Raw genomic sequence first — 18164 nt, 5'->3', positions numbered from 1 at the left:
GGTCAGTGGTTAAGTGCCAAGGTTCAATCTCCAGATTAAAAAAAAAAAAAAGACATAAATTTGCCAATTTTTTAAACTCTTAGTACTTCTGAGAATTTTCAGAATCTGTCTTCTTTCATGCCTATGCTGCAATGGTGTTCTGACTATACGGTTACATAAACTAGAAAGTAAATGGAACTGAAAAGGATACCTTCTAATGTGTATTTGATATTAGAAAACTAATAATGGAACTGAAAAGGATAATACCTTCTAATGTGTATTTGATATTAGAAAACTAATAATTCACTTGTTTTTACTTGTAGGTGGACACAGCATCTTTATTTCATTTTTATGTGGTGCTGAGGTTTGAACCCAGTGCCTCACGTGTGCTAGGCGAGCACTCTACCTCTGAGCCACAACCCCAACCCCTAATAATTCACTTTTAAAATGCATCATAATACTATTATAACTTTTAGAATGAATAATATAGGTAGCAGAGATATATGGTAGTCTATAATAGAAAATTATAAATATAATCTCAAGATTCTCATGTTTTTTAATCATATTGAAAAACGAATTGATAATCGTGGGCAAAATATTACAACTTTAAAAATCAAGAAAATTTTCCCTTCTCCATCACTGACAAACTTTGAATTCTCACTTTGAAAATAAATACACAGGGATGGGGATGTGGCTCAAGTGGTAGCGCGATCGCCTGGCATGCGTGCAGCCCGGGTTCGATCCTCAGCACCGCATACAAACAAAGATGTTGTGTCTGCCGAAAACTAAAAAATAAATATTTTAAAAAACTCTCTCTCTAAAAACAAAAGAAAGAAAAGAAACACACAAATGTGTAAGTGAAAAAATACAAATATTATTAAAATAGCAGCAGTCATATTCCTCAGACATGTCAGTCATATTCTACTGCCATAAAAATTCTCCCAATGTCACTGAAATATTATGAGAAATCAGAAGTGCAACCAACTTTAAAGGAATATATACTTTTTAATGCACTTTTTTGGTGGGGGAAGGGGAGGGGGATTTAACCTAGGAGTGCTTTACTACTGAACTAAATCTCCAGTCCTTTTTATTTTTTATTTTGAAACAGGGTCTCACTAAGTTGCTGAGGCTGGCCTAGAATTTGCAATCCTCCTGCCTCATCCTTGTGAGTCACAGGCATACATCATAGGGCCTAGCTATTTTTATACTTTTTCTTAAAGCAAATATATTTCAGCAGAATGCACTGTGGATACATTTGCAAAATAGGAGAGGTATACGCATTCATTTTAAAATACAGCTAATTTCCGGAATAATTTCATTCATCTGTGAGAATGATATAGTTGATATACTACAATATCCTTGTAGTTATAGGATATTGTAGTATTGGGAGACTGATGTAGAAGGATCCCAAGTTCTTAGAGAAACTTACTATGCACAACATCTTTAAAAATGCGATATGGGCTGTGGCTAGGGCTCAGTGGTAGAGCACTTGCCTCACACATGTGAGGCACTGGGTTCGATCCTCAGCACCATGTAAAAAATAAATGAATAAATAATGATATAAAAAAAGAATGTGATATGAATAAACTCAACAGTGCTGCTTCCTTCAGAATACCAAAAGTTTATTTGAACTTCTGTTATCATTTGGATATGAGGTCTATCCTCAGAAGATTCTGTATGAATGCAGGAATAAGAGATAAAAGGATTAGATTATGAGAACTTTAACCTAATCAGTGCATTAATCCATTAACAATTTGATGATTTAGAAGGACTATTATGCTTGTGTGACAACTGTAGGCAAGTACCCTGCCTGGAGGAAGTAGGTCATGAGCGGGAAGGGGTTGTGCTTTAGGGATGTATATTTTATCTCTGGCCACCCACACTCTGTTTCCCAGTTGCCATGAGTAGAGTTTCAGTCCATCATGCCCTTCCGCCAGGACACTCTCCCCCACCTCAGGCCCAGAGAAATAAAGTCAGTGACTATGGACTAAGACCTCTGAAACCATGAACCAAATATACTTTTCCTTCTCTAAGGTATTTTTGTCTGGTATTTTGGTCACAGTGCTGAAAAGTTAGCTAACACAACCTCCATTCATTCACACCCTGATCCTTCAATTGACTACTTTACTCAACACATGAAGTGGCCTTCAGCTAAGAAGCATCTATACAAAAGTAAAACAGATAGTTATGTTATAAAAGTAGAGAAAACTTCAACTGCCACTAAATTTTCCGGTTCTCTTCCTAATGCAATTAGAAACATCATTACTGGTATTAACATAATCCTTCTTCTCCAGAAATGTTCTTTTATACCTTGCATACCCTCAGGAAGAACAGTTATCAAATTCCTTTCATTGGGGCTGGAGTTCAGCAGTAGAGCAATTGTCTGGCATGTGTGAGGCACTGCTTTCAATTCTCAGCACCACATATGAATAAAATAAAGGTCTATCAACAACTAAAAAAAAATTAAAAAGAAATTCCTTTCATTGGTAGATAAAGGAATTACTTTTGTTTACAGCAAACCCAAGCACAATGAAGGCACATGGTTTTAGTGGGGGGTGGGAGGACATATAGAGGTGGGTGCCTAGACTTTATAATTTTCATAGAATCAAAGAATCTGAATAGTAAAGACATTTTAGAAATAATAAATGCTAAAACTGAAGTCCAGGGGGTTTCAGTAAGTCCCACAGGTCAAACAGTTAATGGAAGATCATCCCTATTTCTGGGTGAACAAAGAGACATTTGTTTTCAGCTTAGTTTCAATCCTCCAGCAGGAATTTTAAAAGGAAGGACAACAGTGGTATTCTCTCAATCTCTCCAGTACAGCTAAAAAAAGTTATATCTCTTGATGTAAAGTATTTCAAATCCTTCTTAAAAGACATTTATATTTAAACACATTTTACTTTAAAACAACAACAAAAAATCAATGAATGATATATATGTACACTTTCAGACCACCAATAGGACAAATGAAAGCTAAAAACTAATAATTATAACTTCTTTTAGAATTTTCAGAAAAGGGGGAAAAATAACTAAAAAGGCTACCCGAAAAGTATATAGTTGGTGATCATCATCTCTGAGTGAACTGGTCTTTCAAGTTAACATTCTCTCTTTAATGCTTACTTGTGAAAGTACACAGCAGAGTATCTGGTATATGGAAGATACTTTTCTATTATCATGTAGTTTTATCATAAGCTTTCATTAAGTGTTTGTCTCCACTCTTCCTGTAATAAATATTTGAGTTTGCAGGTATTTGTAATAAATATGGCAAGAACTCTACGTTCAGTGTCTTCATTTCCATTCCATTTAAAACTCCCTCCTCAGCAATATGAATTTGGACATCCACCAGAGGTGCTCATCTTTATGGTCATCCTGACTCCATGAATGCCAAATGTAACAGTCCTTTTTTGGTAAGTGCTTCACATGGCTTATATGGCAGACAGATAATTAGTCTTTAAACTTTCTAATTTCATGGTTTTGTTGACACCAGTCTCTCCTGGTTTTCATTTCTAGTTGACCCTTCAGTCTACTATTCTTCTTCCTTGATCTAGTCTGTAAACATTGATATTCTCCAACATTATAATCTCATCCCTCTTCTCACATGATTCTCAAACATATCTGATTGGCAGTATATACGCTGCCTTTTAATTTCAACAGAATCTAATTTCATCAGATAAACCATCAGAAAATGACAACATATTTTAGAGATCTACCGCACAAAAGCTATTAAACTACTATGCAGGATTAGATAAGCTAAATTAATAATCCTTTATGGGATTCCCCAGAGCTAGGCCTTTTAATAGATATATGACAAAAGGTATCACATATGCAAAGTGAATTTGTGAATAAAACTGAAATAAATATAGCTTCTGGTCTTAATTTTCTGGACACTACGAAGAGTCTCCCTTTACCTTTCACCTTGAGGTGACTTATCTGCTCCCTTGCTAGACAAGGGGAATCCTTTCCCTACCTTCTCCTCTGAGGGTGTCTAGAAGGAAAGAACACAGAAGACTCAGCTGGAACATGGTTTGGGGAGGGAAAAAAAGGACTAAGCAAAGTGTAAGTAGAAAGAAAGGGGAGGGGAGAAAAAGTATTGGACAATTTTAAAATACTAAAAAATATTCTCCTGTATCAAAATATTTCTGGTCTATGATAGATTTAATATCAAAATCTATACTATTAAACCTAAAAAGTTCACATATTTTCTGAATATGTATGTTAGATAGAATAGACTGTTAAAAATTTTAAAAACATTTAAAATTTTTAAATTTAAATCAAAATAATATACTTTTAATGTGTGCCCCCTGCCACTGGCACATACAAAAGTAATGAGACTATCTGAAAATATGTGAGAATTCTGGAATATCTTCCAAGAAGAGGGTGAGATCACCCGTAAGAAGTAATGGCAAATTAATTCAATTAACAGCCCAGCAAGCTGGTATTTGTGTTAACATAGCTTCTGTACATCTGATAATGAGAAAAGGTCATTTCTCATTATCAGATGTACAGAAATACTGTACTTAATGGGGAAGGGGAGGGCAGGGAATCAAAATGTTTCATTAAAATGGCTTTTAAGGCCAAGGTATATAGATTTCAAATTCTGCAATAATAAAATATGGACAAAGCTACGGTAAATTAGGAAACACACTTTTCCACTCAAAAGAAATTCCATGATCAATGATTTCTTTTTGAAGTAAAATAATGGTTTTTTATTACTTCATTTGTAATCATATGTTGGACAAAGGGCTTTTTTTTTTTAGTTCAACAAATACTTTAGACACCAGAAATTTTATGTTTGATTTTAGTTGTCAAAACTCTTTAAGACAAAACCAAAATTTTCATTATCAACTTTCAAATCAAGGGTATAAACAACAAAAGATCTCAATATAGAGAAAAAATAACATTAAATACATTTCTATTATCCTTTTCAGTCTAGTCGGCCAAATATATACATGCATACATATTTAATATATAATATGTATATTTTTAAGAATTATCCCCAACATCATCTTATATATAACATTAAGAATTCTTTTAGAGTCTACAAGTAAATGATTTTGTTTAGTATCAACATGAAGAGCAAATACAGTACAAGAAATTATGTTATTAATCTTACTGGTAGAACTCATTAAAAAAATATATTTGCCAGCCTGGCACAGTGGCTTGGGGTACTGAGGTAAGAGGCTCACAAAGTCAAAGCCAGCCTCAGCAATTTAGTGAGGCCCTGTCTCTAATAAAATATTTTTTAAAGGGGGTGGGATGCCAGTGGTTAAGCGCCCCTGGGTTCAGTCCCCAATACCAAAAAAAAAAAAATTATGTATTTGCCAACACTCTTAGAATTACTTAAGTTACCTACAATAAGCAATATGATAAATCTTTTGGAGGGTAAGGTAGGGCGCTGAAGATTGAACCATGGGTCTTGGGCAGGCTATCACACAATTTAATGCCAAGCCATATCCACGGTTCAAATATGGTTTGAAGATAAATCACATTTTAATCTACGAATAAAAATATCTGGCTGGGCATGGTTGCACACATCTGTAATTCCAGCAACTTGGAGGCTAAGGCAGGAGGATCACAAGTTCATAGCCAGCCTGAGAAACTTACCAACCTCTAAGCAACTTAGTAAGACTGTCTCAAAATTTAAAAGGGGCCTAGGGATGTGGCTCTGTGGTTAAGCGGCCCTAGGTTCAACCCTGATACACATACACATATGTGTGCGTGTGTGTGTGTGTGTGTCCGCGCGCGCGCGCGCGCATTATATTCTTTATTTACGTGAAATATTATTTATTAAACTTATTCCTTTTATCTATATAATGGCATCAAATAAAAACTGTTCTAAAATACTTATCTGAACAAATGATTTGTTTAGTACTGGACAACAAATTTCTCTTCTCCACTGGTCACTAAACTGATACATAAAAGACAAATATAAGAAAATTCACTTCTATGTTTTCTCAACTAAATTATAAACTATTACATGAAATGTCTCATTTGATCGTCACAATAACTACATAAGATGGTAATAACTATTTTTCAACTCAATATCAGAAGGAAAAAAAAACACAAAAAGTTCCACTCAGAGAAACTAAACAACTTATCTGAAATCAAACTTCCAAAATATGAACCAAAATATCTTCTAAATTCCAAATGCCCTTTTCTACCATCACTCTGTTCATACAAAACAATCTGGAGGAGAAAAAGTCCTCACACCTAATGCTGTTTGTTTGTTTTTATATAGCAAATGCCAACTCATAAACTTCATCTTTGGCTTAATAATTCTCCTGAAATATTGTTTCAGAATCATTAACATTTCTGAATTACAAAAAAAAAAAAAGTCTACAATCATGGCTATAAGATCTAAAACTAATTCAATGACATTGCTTGGACATCTGTAGCCTCCAAGTTATAGCAAATCAAACATCCAACACAGTGCATACAATATTTACATCTGGCTTGCTGAAGTTACAATGATTTTTGGAATCTAAATTAAATGTAAAAATATACAAACTCTATATCAAATAAATTGATAGTGACTTTTGACTTTTAATGTTATTTTTGCTATTAATATCATAATTGTTACTCCTTTGATCTCTACATTTCAATATCCAGTGTCACCAAATAATCACACGAACACCTACATCTGATAACCAAAAATTTTGTGACTAGCTCAGTTAATTGAGATGTAAGAATCCATGCTAACCAAGGGGAAGCACACTAAGAACAGTAGATAAGATCACTGGGCTTTAAATATGTGTGTGTGTGTGTGTGTGTGTGTGTATAAACACATATACATTTAACCATTTAGTATAATAAACATAAAAGCCAAAACCTTAACCATATAGAAAATCTAAGTCCTCTGTAAATTAAAGGAAAATGTTAAGATTAAAACTAAAAAAATCACAAAACACATTCACTAGTTAGGTCAAATAAATATATATAAATGAAAAAGTCCATTCTGTCAAAGTATCTGTAAATATAATCACACTTGTACATACTCATACCTTTCTAAAAGCATTTTTATCCTTTTTTAGGTGTAATGTGGTGCATATAAACTAAGTTCTACATAAGTTTTCTTTTGTAAATACTAAAGATATTAAATGTACTAAAAAAAGGGAAATATTTCAAAGAAGTTCATGGTGATTTAGCAAAGAAAACTACCAGTGTTCATTTATCCAATATAAAAAGAAGTTTTTATAAATGAGATTTGGTTAATGAAGAGATTCCACAATCACTTCATTAAAGTTTTAAAATGGACAGATTCAGGCGAAAGTTACTAATTATATCCCCAGTAGGAACTAATAATGTTAAGACAGTAATGTTTCCTAAAAGGAAGTGAGTTGCTGAAATTCTCCAAACAGAAAAGAGCTCTAACCTGTAGCCAGCAGCTAGGCCCCTTGGGCAAGTCCACTGACAGCAGAACAGAGATAGGTGCACCCTTCTCTTCAAAAATAATCATCATCCACCTAAGATTCATACAAAGTCTCTGCTATGGTCAGAGGTAGGTAAGGTAAACAGCAAACTTTTGAGGGCTTTGTTTTCTGATTCTGGTTTGAATGATCTAAAATTCCATAGTTATTCAAGTACTGATTTAAGTCTATATATATCATAAATGCTGGCTAAATGTTTAGGATTGCTTAGAGGAGTAATTCATAGTCTAGTTCTTATAAGCGTCAAGGAGTATCAATCAATACTATACAATTTCCACTGTTTTAATTCATGTGATGATTTTTGTTTTGTTTTGTTTGTACTGGGGATTAAACCCAGGGACATTTTGTCACTGAGCTACATCCCCAGCCCTTTTTATTTTTTGATACAGATTCTCACTAAGTTGTTTAGGGTCTTGCTAAGCTGCTGAGGCTGGCCCTGAACTTGCAATCCTCGTGTCTCAGTCTCGTGAGTTGCTAGCAATACAGGCATGTGCTACCACAGCTAGCTCTCTTGACTATTTTTAAAGTTATGCCATACAACAATTTAAGGAAGAAAGATTGAGGAATGATAATGAAAATAACAAAAGAGAATGCCTAAATTACAGATCATGTAATAAATAAATGGTTTAGACAAGAGTATAATGACAATTTACCTTTCTACTCCAATTTTTCATATCCAACAACAATAATATTGTCTCATCCAGGAATCTAAGTATATCTAAGCAATTATTAGAAAATAATATCTCATCCAGGAATCTAAGTATATCTAAACCATTATTAGAAAATAAATAAATAAGCTGATCTCCTCACCCAATTTGTCCCCAAAGACAGTTGTGGTCAAACAGAAGAAAGTGAAAAGCCAAGAGCACTCCCAAAAAGACTCACCTTTTGTTGACTGGCTTTTCGTCCTTCTCATAGGGTCGAACAAACCACTTCCCAATCCTAACGAAGTTCTTGTCCATTAGGCACCTATAATAAATTCATCAATAATTACTTTTATAGATTCAATAACAAATTAGCAAATCAATGAATCCATAATCCCAGATTAAAAACACCAATAAAAATAAAACATCACCAATTAGACTGTCAAAGTATTATTGTTACTTAAAAGTTTTACATTACACTTACTGAAAGAACTCCCTGATTTTGCACATGGATTTTTATGCCCATGGGAGAAAATAAGCAATATAAACTGGCTGAAGTATTCCCAAAACTTCTTACACTTCAGAATTACTTCAAATTGAATCACACTTCTGCAATGAATTCAATTCTTGTATCATGAAGAATGTCAGAAATACAGCATTTCTTAAGATGCCTCAGAGATATTCATCAGAGCCATGGTCACTCATCTTGCAAGTTTTAATGCTGGGTTTTTGTTTTAGTTGTGGTGTGGTTTGATTTTCTGGTTTGGGGTTGGCTTCTGAAAGGTAATCCTTTAGGCAAAATTGGGGGGGGGGGGTACACAGCTTCATCTACTTAAGCATTTTCCTTAGAAGGCATAGAAAAATACTTTAGTATTCATTTTACTCATATCTAAACTGCTCCCCACTTCTGTTTCCATGCCATGTTAGTTGTGTTTCAATGTCAAATTGTATTCTTTCTGAAACATTAAGTAGAAACTAAGCCCTAACCACAGAAATACCAATAATGCTTCAACAACAACACAGACAGTTATGACCAAGTTCACCCATGTGCAGGCAAATGAAAACTGTATCATAACTACCATCTGGCCAATTATGAGATGTCATTGATTGTAAAGAGCATCCCAAATTTAAAAAACTATAAAATTTTTTGAACTGCTGAAATACAGTAGTCTCCTTAATACCATTCAATGAAATATATTTTGTAAGAAAAAGTGTCAAGATTGTTGCATATAATTCTTCTATATAAGGTTTGTCCTACCAGGTAAAGAGCTATATAGCAATTCTTTATTCAATATTCAGGCAATTCTGTACTTCACTTTTGTCTCTGTAATTTCCACAATATCAAGGACAAAAGAAAGAATTCAAGCCCTCACCCTACTCATTGCAAGTTAAATGGGTTAGTAAATGGCAATAGTTTCTACTGTCCACAATGTAAATCCCTTTGGGCAGAATGAATATGAAACACTGTTAAATCAAAATGTCACTGGCTTCAACTGGTTTTATTCCAAAAACTAATTTCTATAACAATTTTCTTATTCATAATGGAGAAATTCATTTTCAAAATAACCTAATCTGACTTCCTAAGTTACGAAATTAAAGAAGCATACTTAAATTATATGACTTTATTAAATTTAGAATACAAAATACAGCACACATCCTCAGCTAAATAGATACCAACTTTCACCCAAGGTGAATATGATGTTTCACCCAAGGTGAAAGTACACAAGAAGCAAAACTGAAAACATGCCTCCACAGTTTATTCACTAGCCGAAAGACATATTAATTTTAGATAGGCTGTATATAAATAAATATTTCCAGTGAAAAATCCCAAGTTTGATATCAGGTTTCTTCCATCAATAATACTATCAATAATCGCTTGAAAGAACTGCTACTATCACAACTACACATGTTGATCACCAGGCACCGTGTCTCATTTAATTCTTGTAACAGTATAAGTGAAAAAGCTAAACACCTAACCAAGGTCACACATATTATCAATAGGAGAAATGCCATTAAGCCCAGGTATGTCTGATCACAGAAACATGAAATTTAACTATTACCATTTTCTTCATTATTTCCTCATTTCTTAAATCCAGATATATCTTACCACTGAATTAATGTGAAAGTGTTTCTTTATTCTCCAAAAGCTGCTGCTAAATTGAAGGTAGACCTTAAAATCAATAATGCTTTTAATGAAAGCAACAGGCTATGTTACAGGTATGGAATCCCATCAAACACTAAATAGTCTTCTAGTGACACATCTTCACCTAGTAAATAACATCTTAAAAAAAAATCACTCTCTCATAAATGCCTTGAAGGTCAAAATTCAAAAGAATTATTTAGTAAGTAACAAAGACAATGTGAAATTTACAGAGTATAGTTAGAAAATCCAAGGCTTTACAGAATATGAAAGAAAAAAAAACAAGATATCTGTGACTAAAGGACAATGTATAAAAGTGTATTTCAAAATCCTTGCCCTTCTGTGTAATAAAAGCCACAAATTCTATTCACTGACTTATTCTAGGAAAAAGCAGAGTCTGGAATGTGGGGGAGCAGCACACAGCCAAGACCATTCAAGGACAAAAGGAAATTGCAAAAGGCTAATGACTGCTATCTGAGAGTAACTCTGTGTGAATGTATCTCCTGGAGTTCCCATTACAGATCATATTTCTTTGTCAGGCAATGTCAACAAAAGGTTATTATCACTAATATACAGAATAGAATGGAAACTACCGATCCTTTAGTCTGAACCATCTGTTTCCAAAAGAAAAGAATAATGACTTATGTGATTTTTCAACTGCTAATCAGTTATCTATGTGATAAGTGGTTTCCAACATAGTGAAAGAAAAACATTGAGAACATAGAATTGCATTGAATAAAGGCGTGTTTTGACTCTATTTTGTATGTATTGGTGCAAGAAGGAGGATATTCAAATTTGGCCCCTCCCAGATTAGTCAATACTACCTGGAGAAGAGGAGGCTTGTCTTTGTTAAGGAGAGTTCTACCACCTGGCTGAGTGATGACAGTATGCTGACTCAATAGCAAGACTATACTGAGGTACTAAGTCCTCCTTTCTCAATCATTTTTGGGTCATAGATATGCAGTTAAAAAAAAAAAAAAAAAACTATTGAGAGCTACTAAGAACTATGCATAGAAAAAACGCACAAAAGAGCAAAACGCTCAATTCACAGGGCAGGTAAAAACTCTATGAAGTAGATTCTAGAATAAGAATTTTTCCATATTAAATACTACTACCGATGCCTACTTACTCTGCTTTGGCCTGAAATCTTTTATTGTGCCATTCTCTCTCTCCTCCTCTAATTTAAATTTCAACCATCTTTGCCCTGTCTCAAATCAAGCAGGCACATCCTTTTAACTCTACAAATCACCTTTGCACTACTCAGTCGTAACAATTAATTTCTATGGCTCATATTTAAATGCCTATGATATAATATACCTTATGTTCTACTCTACAGTGATGCTCAATAAATATTTGAGAAATGAAATTAGATTATTTTCCTATTCATAATATTGTTGTTCTTTTTGCTTATAACCACTAATATGGGTAGCCTCATAGTATTTGAATTTTCTTGTGTGTATGTATTCTCACACTCTATATTTTGAGGGAGGAAAATATCTACCTATTTTATTCTTTATAGCCTATCATTTCACACTGCAAACTAAAATCACAGAAGATACTTAAAATAGAGGGAATCACACAACAGCTAGAAATCATGTTGAGGAAAACTAGCACAAGTGCCCAAATGCCTTAATTACATTTGAAGAATACAGTTAAGCAAATCTCTTAAGGAGACAATTCTAAAGTCTAAAAATTACATCAGAAATATAATGTTCCCTTCTTTATACTCTATCAATCTTTATTTTCTTATATTTGAGGATCAAAATTTCTACTTTATTTCACAAACAAATTAACCTAGCAGACACACTCCATCTGCCACAAATTATTTCAAGTCAATATCACAAATAGTGCTAAGAATATATCGGTTAACCCAGCTTGTCCAGTTACCTCAGTCATCGTGATCCACATTTTTAAAACTGCTTTACTATTAAGATATGATTTAATTCTGTAAAGCTTCAGTATTCTTATAAGATCATTATGTGATGCCAGATTATAAAAAGTCCTTTAAGCACCTAATACTAAAAAGTTATTTTTATTCCCAATCTTAGCCACCTCCCCCCACCCCCACCCCCCAAAAAAATCACTGTTTCAAAAGGAAAAGAAACAGCTGCTGAAAAATGAAAATGAAATCAGGTTGCATGTGTGTGTCTGTGTGTGTACCTAATGTTTCTGTGTCACGCCATATGGCTCTGAATAATTAGCTACAAAGTGCAACCTGACTCCAAAATTGGCAAGCCACAATCTCCAATCCCAAAGCCACAGGCAGACTTGATGTAAGATTACAAGCACTATAGCATGCCCAAAGCCTAAGCCCCTCAGCAAGCCATTTTCCCAGGTGGGACATTATGGAGGTATAGAAGGAAGGTCACTACCAGCTCTGGCTGCTTCTGTGCCACTCAAATTATGCACACATGTATATAATTAATTTCACTGATTAGAAAATCTAAGTACAGTGTTTCCCTATGATAACCTCAACCAAACTGCATCTTAATGTCATCATCGAATTACAGAGTTGCTCGCATACAATAAATTTTATGTAACTGTATGCCAAAACACCCTCAGCAGCACTACTCCAATCTTATCAAAATTCCCTCTATTATCTCACCACTCAAATTTTTATCAAACATACATGCGGAGAAGTCGAAACAGCAATGTTCCCAAATTCTAACAGAATAAAATCTAACTCCTATGACCCAGGGGCAGAAGAAAGTTTTTCCAACTAAACCCTAGATCTTCATTACCCTGGGATTCCACTCTGCCCTAGTAGATACCAGCTGTTGCAGCCACACAGCCTCAATTGCTCCCCTCCTAACATCCCTGCAAGGGTAAGCTCTTTTACAGATCTAGCCTCACCTCAAATTCCCATTCTTATGCAGTCCCAAAGAGCTATATCTCTCTTATCTAGTTTCAAAATTTAAGTATCTAATCCCATTCTCCAACAACAAAACTTCATTATTTTTGAGTTTTAATCCATGCCCTGCTCTAAAAATATTAAGTATAATGATTGCTTACATTGAGATTTCTTTCTAGACATTTACAACTAGATCTGTGTTTCCAATCATGTGTATCTGTAATTTTTGTACTTTCTTCTTATTTTCCTTCTGCTGTTAAAAAAAAAAAAAAAAACTGCATATTATGCCATTTCAATAAAATGGCAATATACTGATTACTCATTTCTTGCCCCTGTTATCACATTATGTCAAGGACCTTCAATCATGTCATATCACCATTCCTTCAACCATACACATACCTACCCTCATCTACTTATTAATCTGTGAATATACTTCTTATTCTGAAATCTCTAATCTACCATCTCCACGGACAGTACTTGCTCGCCCTTTGATGACCATCTCTGTCAGATCACAATAACATAATACACCGAGAACTAGAAATCTATGAATACAACATTATTGTTGTCATAATTATAATTCCAATTTTCGACCCATTGTTTTTACTGTGTTTTCCAAATAAAATTAAAAAACACCAACTCTTGGCAAACCAAGAAGCGCTGGGACAAAGGCAATTTTTTTAGCTGAGTTATAAACTACCATGGAGTGAATATGCTGGCAGCACCAGTGGACTACTCAGAAGAGGACATGTGTCTCACATGTGTCCAGTACCCCAGATGAAAGTCTCCCTGCAGAAGCATGGACATGACAGAGCACAGCAGCTTCAAAAGCCTCGCCTAATCTTCTACTGTGTACAAAGCACTGATTCAAATTTTAGAGCAAACAAATTTCTTTCCATAAAAATTAGCTCATTTATTTTATTCTAAAAATCTTCAAGAAAATGAAAATTAAAGTATCCTAACACACACAGTGCCAGTTTGACAGCATTATGCCAGACATTTTAGGTATTTCTACAAAGCTATTTTAAAAACAAGATTTTCATTAGTACCACATGCAGTCAAATCACTAAAACAATGTTCAAAAATTTGGTTTTTTGAAACGCACACATTTTCTGGCTTTTTCAGAAGCTTTTCAATTAATCCATGGTTTTCTTCATTGTCATGAGACAAGTAACAAGGACATGATAAATCGTGAAAGCTTGGATCAACTGTGACAACTTAAGAGTAGTAGGCATTAAAAATGCCAAATGAAGAAACTCCTGAAAAACAATTGCAAATTTTTGTTTTCCATACTCTAGTCAAAAAGTACTTTTCCATTAATAACCTAACCTTAAAATACAGCACAACCTTGAAAAAATTATTATGAATACGAAACAAAATTTCACTAAATTAAAAAACTGATAAAGAATTTAAAAAGCTGATAAATAATAATTTAAACTAGTACACTAATAGCATATAGGGAAAGAAGAGAAAGATGGGGGGAGTTGAATGAGCAGAGATTTTGTACAAGTATAAACTATTTTATTATTCTAGGAATTATGCCAGAAAGAGATAATCAATCATGAAGAAAATCATACGCACACTTACTTTCCCCAAAGAACCAGAAAATGCATGATAATCCAAGACTACAAAATATAGAACATCTAACCACTCTCAGATTGTGGAATTCTAACTAAGAGAATACCAAAGGAGCCAACGTGAGCTTGAAGGTTTGAAAAGAGTATATAAATACATCTATGATTATATTCTAGAACGATCTGTTTCAGTGACATACCTGGCAGCCATTTGGAGTTCAGATTACCTCAATTTAGGTATGGCAGATTTATCTTTTTCCCAAACATATGATTTCTCTCCCTGTCTCACTGACATTGAGCTTGACCATGTGACTTTGCTCTGTGTTCTCTACCAAGGAGCTCTGCAAGTCTGTAGACAGTGGTTGCCCCATTAGCAAGAGGATGTGGAATAGTACTATATAGTCAAGTATAGTCCCATACTTTCCAGGATTTTAACAAGTCTTACTGAGGTCAGGGTAACTGTCTAAGTAAAACACCCTAAAAATCAATGGATCCTTTTTCCAGGTCTTCTGTTCATGCAGCATAACTGAACCTAGCCTGGACTGATGAAGAAGACCAAAGCAATAATTTATGAAACATTTATGACACTTTAAAGTAGAACAGTGACAATCATATTGGAGAAAATGGAACCAAATGGAGGCATATGTGTAAGGCTGGCAAGGAGAGATGGGGAATCAAAATCATATGCTATGAACTATAAAAAAGGAAAGGAAAAAAAACTCAAGTTTGCTATCAAACAGGTAACCAGAGGAAAGTTGGATTGCATGAGTTATATATGACCCCAAAGGAGAATACTAAGATAAAGAAACAAAAGTTGTAGGAAGACAGATTTCTACTCAGTATAAAAAAAAGGACTTTCTAACCCTGAGTACTCCCTGAAGATGTAAAGCTGTGTTCACATAACCAGAAGTATTCAAAGAAGGAATGACCAAGTAAAAAGGATATTACAGAATGCAATCCCAGAATTGGTTGGTTGAATAGACTAACTTTTAAATGTTGTCTCCAACTCTGCAAAGAGTTGATATTTCACTGTACTTCTATTAGCTATAATAGCAGCTACCCATTTATTGAGCTCTTATGATGAGAGAACTGTACTGAACCAAACAACCTTTCACCATTTTATAGGTAAATAAACATGGGTAAGCTTATCACATATCACATACTTAAGTGATAGAGCTGAAATTCAGAATATCTCCTGTCTCTGAAAGCAACAAAAAAAGGGATTTCTATAAATATGTGCCCCTAGACAGATATATAACATACCACCAAAAACATTGTCTTCTGTATGATACCTTTATGGAAAATGCTCTTTAGTGAGTAGCAGTGGGGTTTTTTAACTTGTTTTTTGGGGGGATGAGGTGGGGGCTATTATATGATCTAAATATCCGTAACATATTATAGGCAAATAGTGAAAAGTTAGAAATGAAAAAAGAGTAAATGAAAGATGAAATTGTGACATTACTGTACCTTAGAATGTAAAATATTTTACACGGTGTCAATACAGTATTATCTCAGCACCAATGGTAACAAAAAAAATGAAATGATTTATTCTGTGTAGAGGTTTTTGTTACCTTAAGTTTCTAGAGTAATTATTTTAATCCATCACTGAAGCACATCATCCTGTACACATTAGCAATCAAAGCCTTTTATGTAAAGAAGATCAATTTATATGACTCCCCCACAGCTGTAATCTAGAGTTTCTCAGGGTAATATATGAAATTCTTTTAATTAAACATATTCTTGCACTTAAAAAAATAAATTGCTGTACAAACTTTGTTAATGTGCAAACTGAAGAAAAAATTGTTCCAGAAGCACACACTTCTGCAAGTGATGCTGCCCTGGATGATCTGTTCAATAACCTCAATTCTGCTTTCCATGCCAGAACCTCACAACGTCCACATGGAGAAGCAAGTCAACATTACCTGAATAGTACTTAGGCATAACAGAAAATTTCCAAGAAAAGGGTAGCAAACTATACCTGTGTTAATTTAGGTTGTAAACAGGTGAGGACGTTATAGCAAATGTTCTAAACTCAAGAAAAATAAAAAGGGCAAGTATATATTAATCTTTCCAGTTTCTGTTGACAATGAATAAAGAAAGCTGACAACAACCATTTAAAATGCTTTCCAGCTTCATGAATGGGGTAACTTTCATTCATAAACTAAATACATCGTTTAAATTAAATGAAGAGAATATCATTTTACAGGACAAAAGGATTAGCAAAAATTTTCAAAAGAATCCCAGATTATGCATATGAACTTGTAGGGAAGCTTGATTATTAATTGTTTTCTAAAAGATAAGCTAATTTCATTTGTCTCAAAATTAACTCTTATAATTCAAATAGAATTCAAATAAACCATTCTGGGACTATTTTAATTAATGAATACAAACTGAATTATGCAAAATAAATTTATGGGAAAAATTAAAAATTATTGACATTTACAACATGTCACGCACATGTTGGATATATTATATACATTCACAAAAACTCTTCAGTGACCCATACTTCACAGGATTTTAACAAAACTTACTGAGGTCAGGGTAACTAAGTAAAACATCCTAAAATCAAACCAATTTCTAACCCAAACATCTTTAGATCTTTCCCGAATTTTACTGTGTGTCACAATTAATTTTCTCAAAAGTAATAATTTAACTTGACCTGGACTTTAGTTTTCATCATAAATTCTGAATTCATGAGCCCAGAATAAATGAATTATGCTCATTTCTTTCCCTTCTCAGCTTTTGGGCTCTTCTAATTTTCTCTCAACAAAGAAAAAGGATTAGCTACCATTCAAACTACAAGACTAAAAATTCAACCACAAATTCATTAACATTTTTTGAAAGGAATAAACCATCATATTTTAAAAAATGGCACACTACAATATTAAAAACTATATACTTTGTTCCACATTCCCTAGAAATTCTATATTTTAAAAATGTGCTTAAACGTACATTGATTACTAAACCGGTTTAAAAAACAAAAACAAAAAAGACTCATTCTAACACAGCATTACAGAAACAACAAATTTTCCACATTTTCCTCAAGGGAATCTGTATGTAATTTTGTTCTGTTGTATTTTGCAGTAGGGGAACAAAACTGAAAAAATTCAGAATATTTAAGAGTACTCAATGCTTAAACAAAATCAACACTTCTGTGAGTATACAACACCTTAGCAACAGATAATCTCTATGTCTACTCCAAATTACAGGATTGGGACCAAAACTAATTCAGAACGAAAAAAATCAAGAAATTTGGAGGGAAGGGATGTTCTACAGTTAAAATATCTGAAACAGTGATACTGTAATGATATCATCTTAGATGACAGCTTGGCTATGAAACTCTAGTAGTAGACTATCCTTTCAGCTTTGGTGACCTACAAGTACTATCCTATCCATAGATTCAGGAAGAAAAGTGAAAACGTTTCAAGTAAGGGGCAGGGTATATAGAGCAGTTGGTAAGTGCTTGCCTTGCATACACAAGACCCTGGGTTCAATCCCCAGCAAAAGAAAGAAGAAGGAAGGAAGGAAGGTAGGGAGGGAGGGAGGGAGGGA

The 18164-nt window shown here is 33.9% G+C and overlaps 1 protein-coding gene across 3 annotated transcripts in view; it reads right to left on the bottom strand.

Annotated features, from left to right (window-relative positions):
• The window catches only part of LOC125611249 (mediator of RNA polymerase II transcription subunit 13-like), a 216700-nt gene that overhangs the window by 73856 nt on the left and 124680 nt on the right, over positions 1-18164 (bottom strand). For all 3 annotated transcript variants that reach the window (XM_048785659.1, XM_048785660.1, XM_048785661.1), the window contains exon 3: positions 8292-8375. In XM_048785659.1, the coding sequence (XP_048641616.1) occupies positions 8292-8375 (84 nt within the window). The remainder of the gene's footprint in view (positions 1-8291; positions 8376-18164) is intronic.

The sequence above is a fragment of the Marmota marmota genome, unplaced genomic scaffold (assembly GCF_001458135.2).
Source record: "Marmota marmota marmota unplaced genomic scaffold, marMar, whole genome shotgun sequence".
In the NCBI taxonomy this organism is placed as follows: domain Eukaryota; kingdom Metazoa; phylum Chordata; class Mammalia; order Rodentia; family Sciuridae; genus Marmota; species Marmota marmota.
The sequence above is the reverse complement of the archived record's forward strand: the minus strand, read 5'-3'. Positions and strand labels throughout refer to the sequence as shown.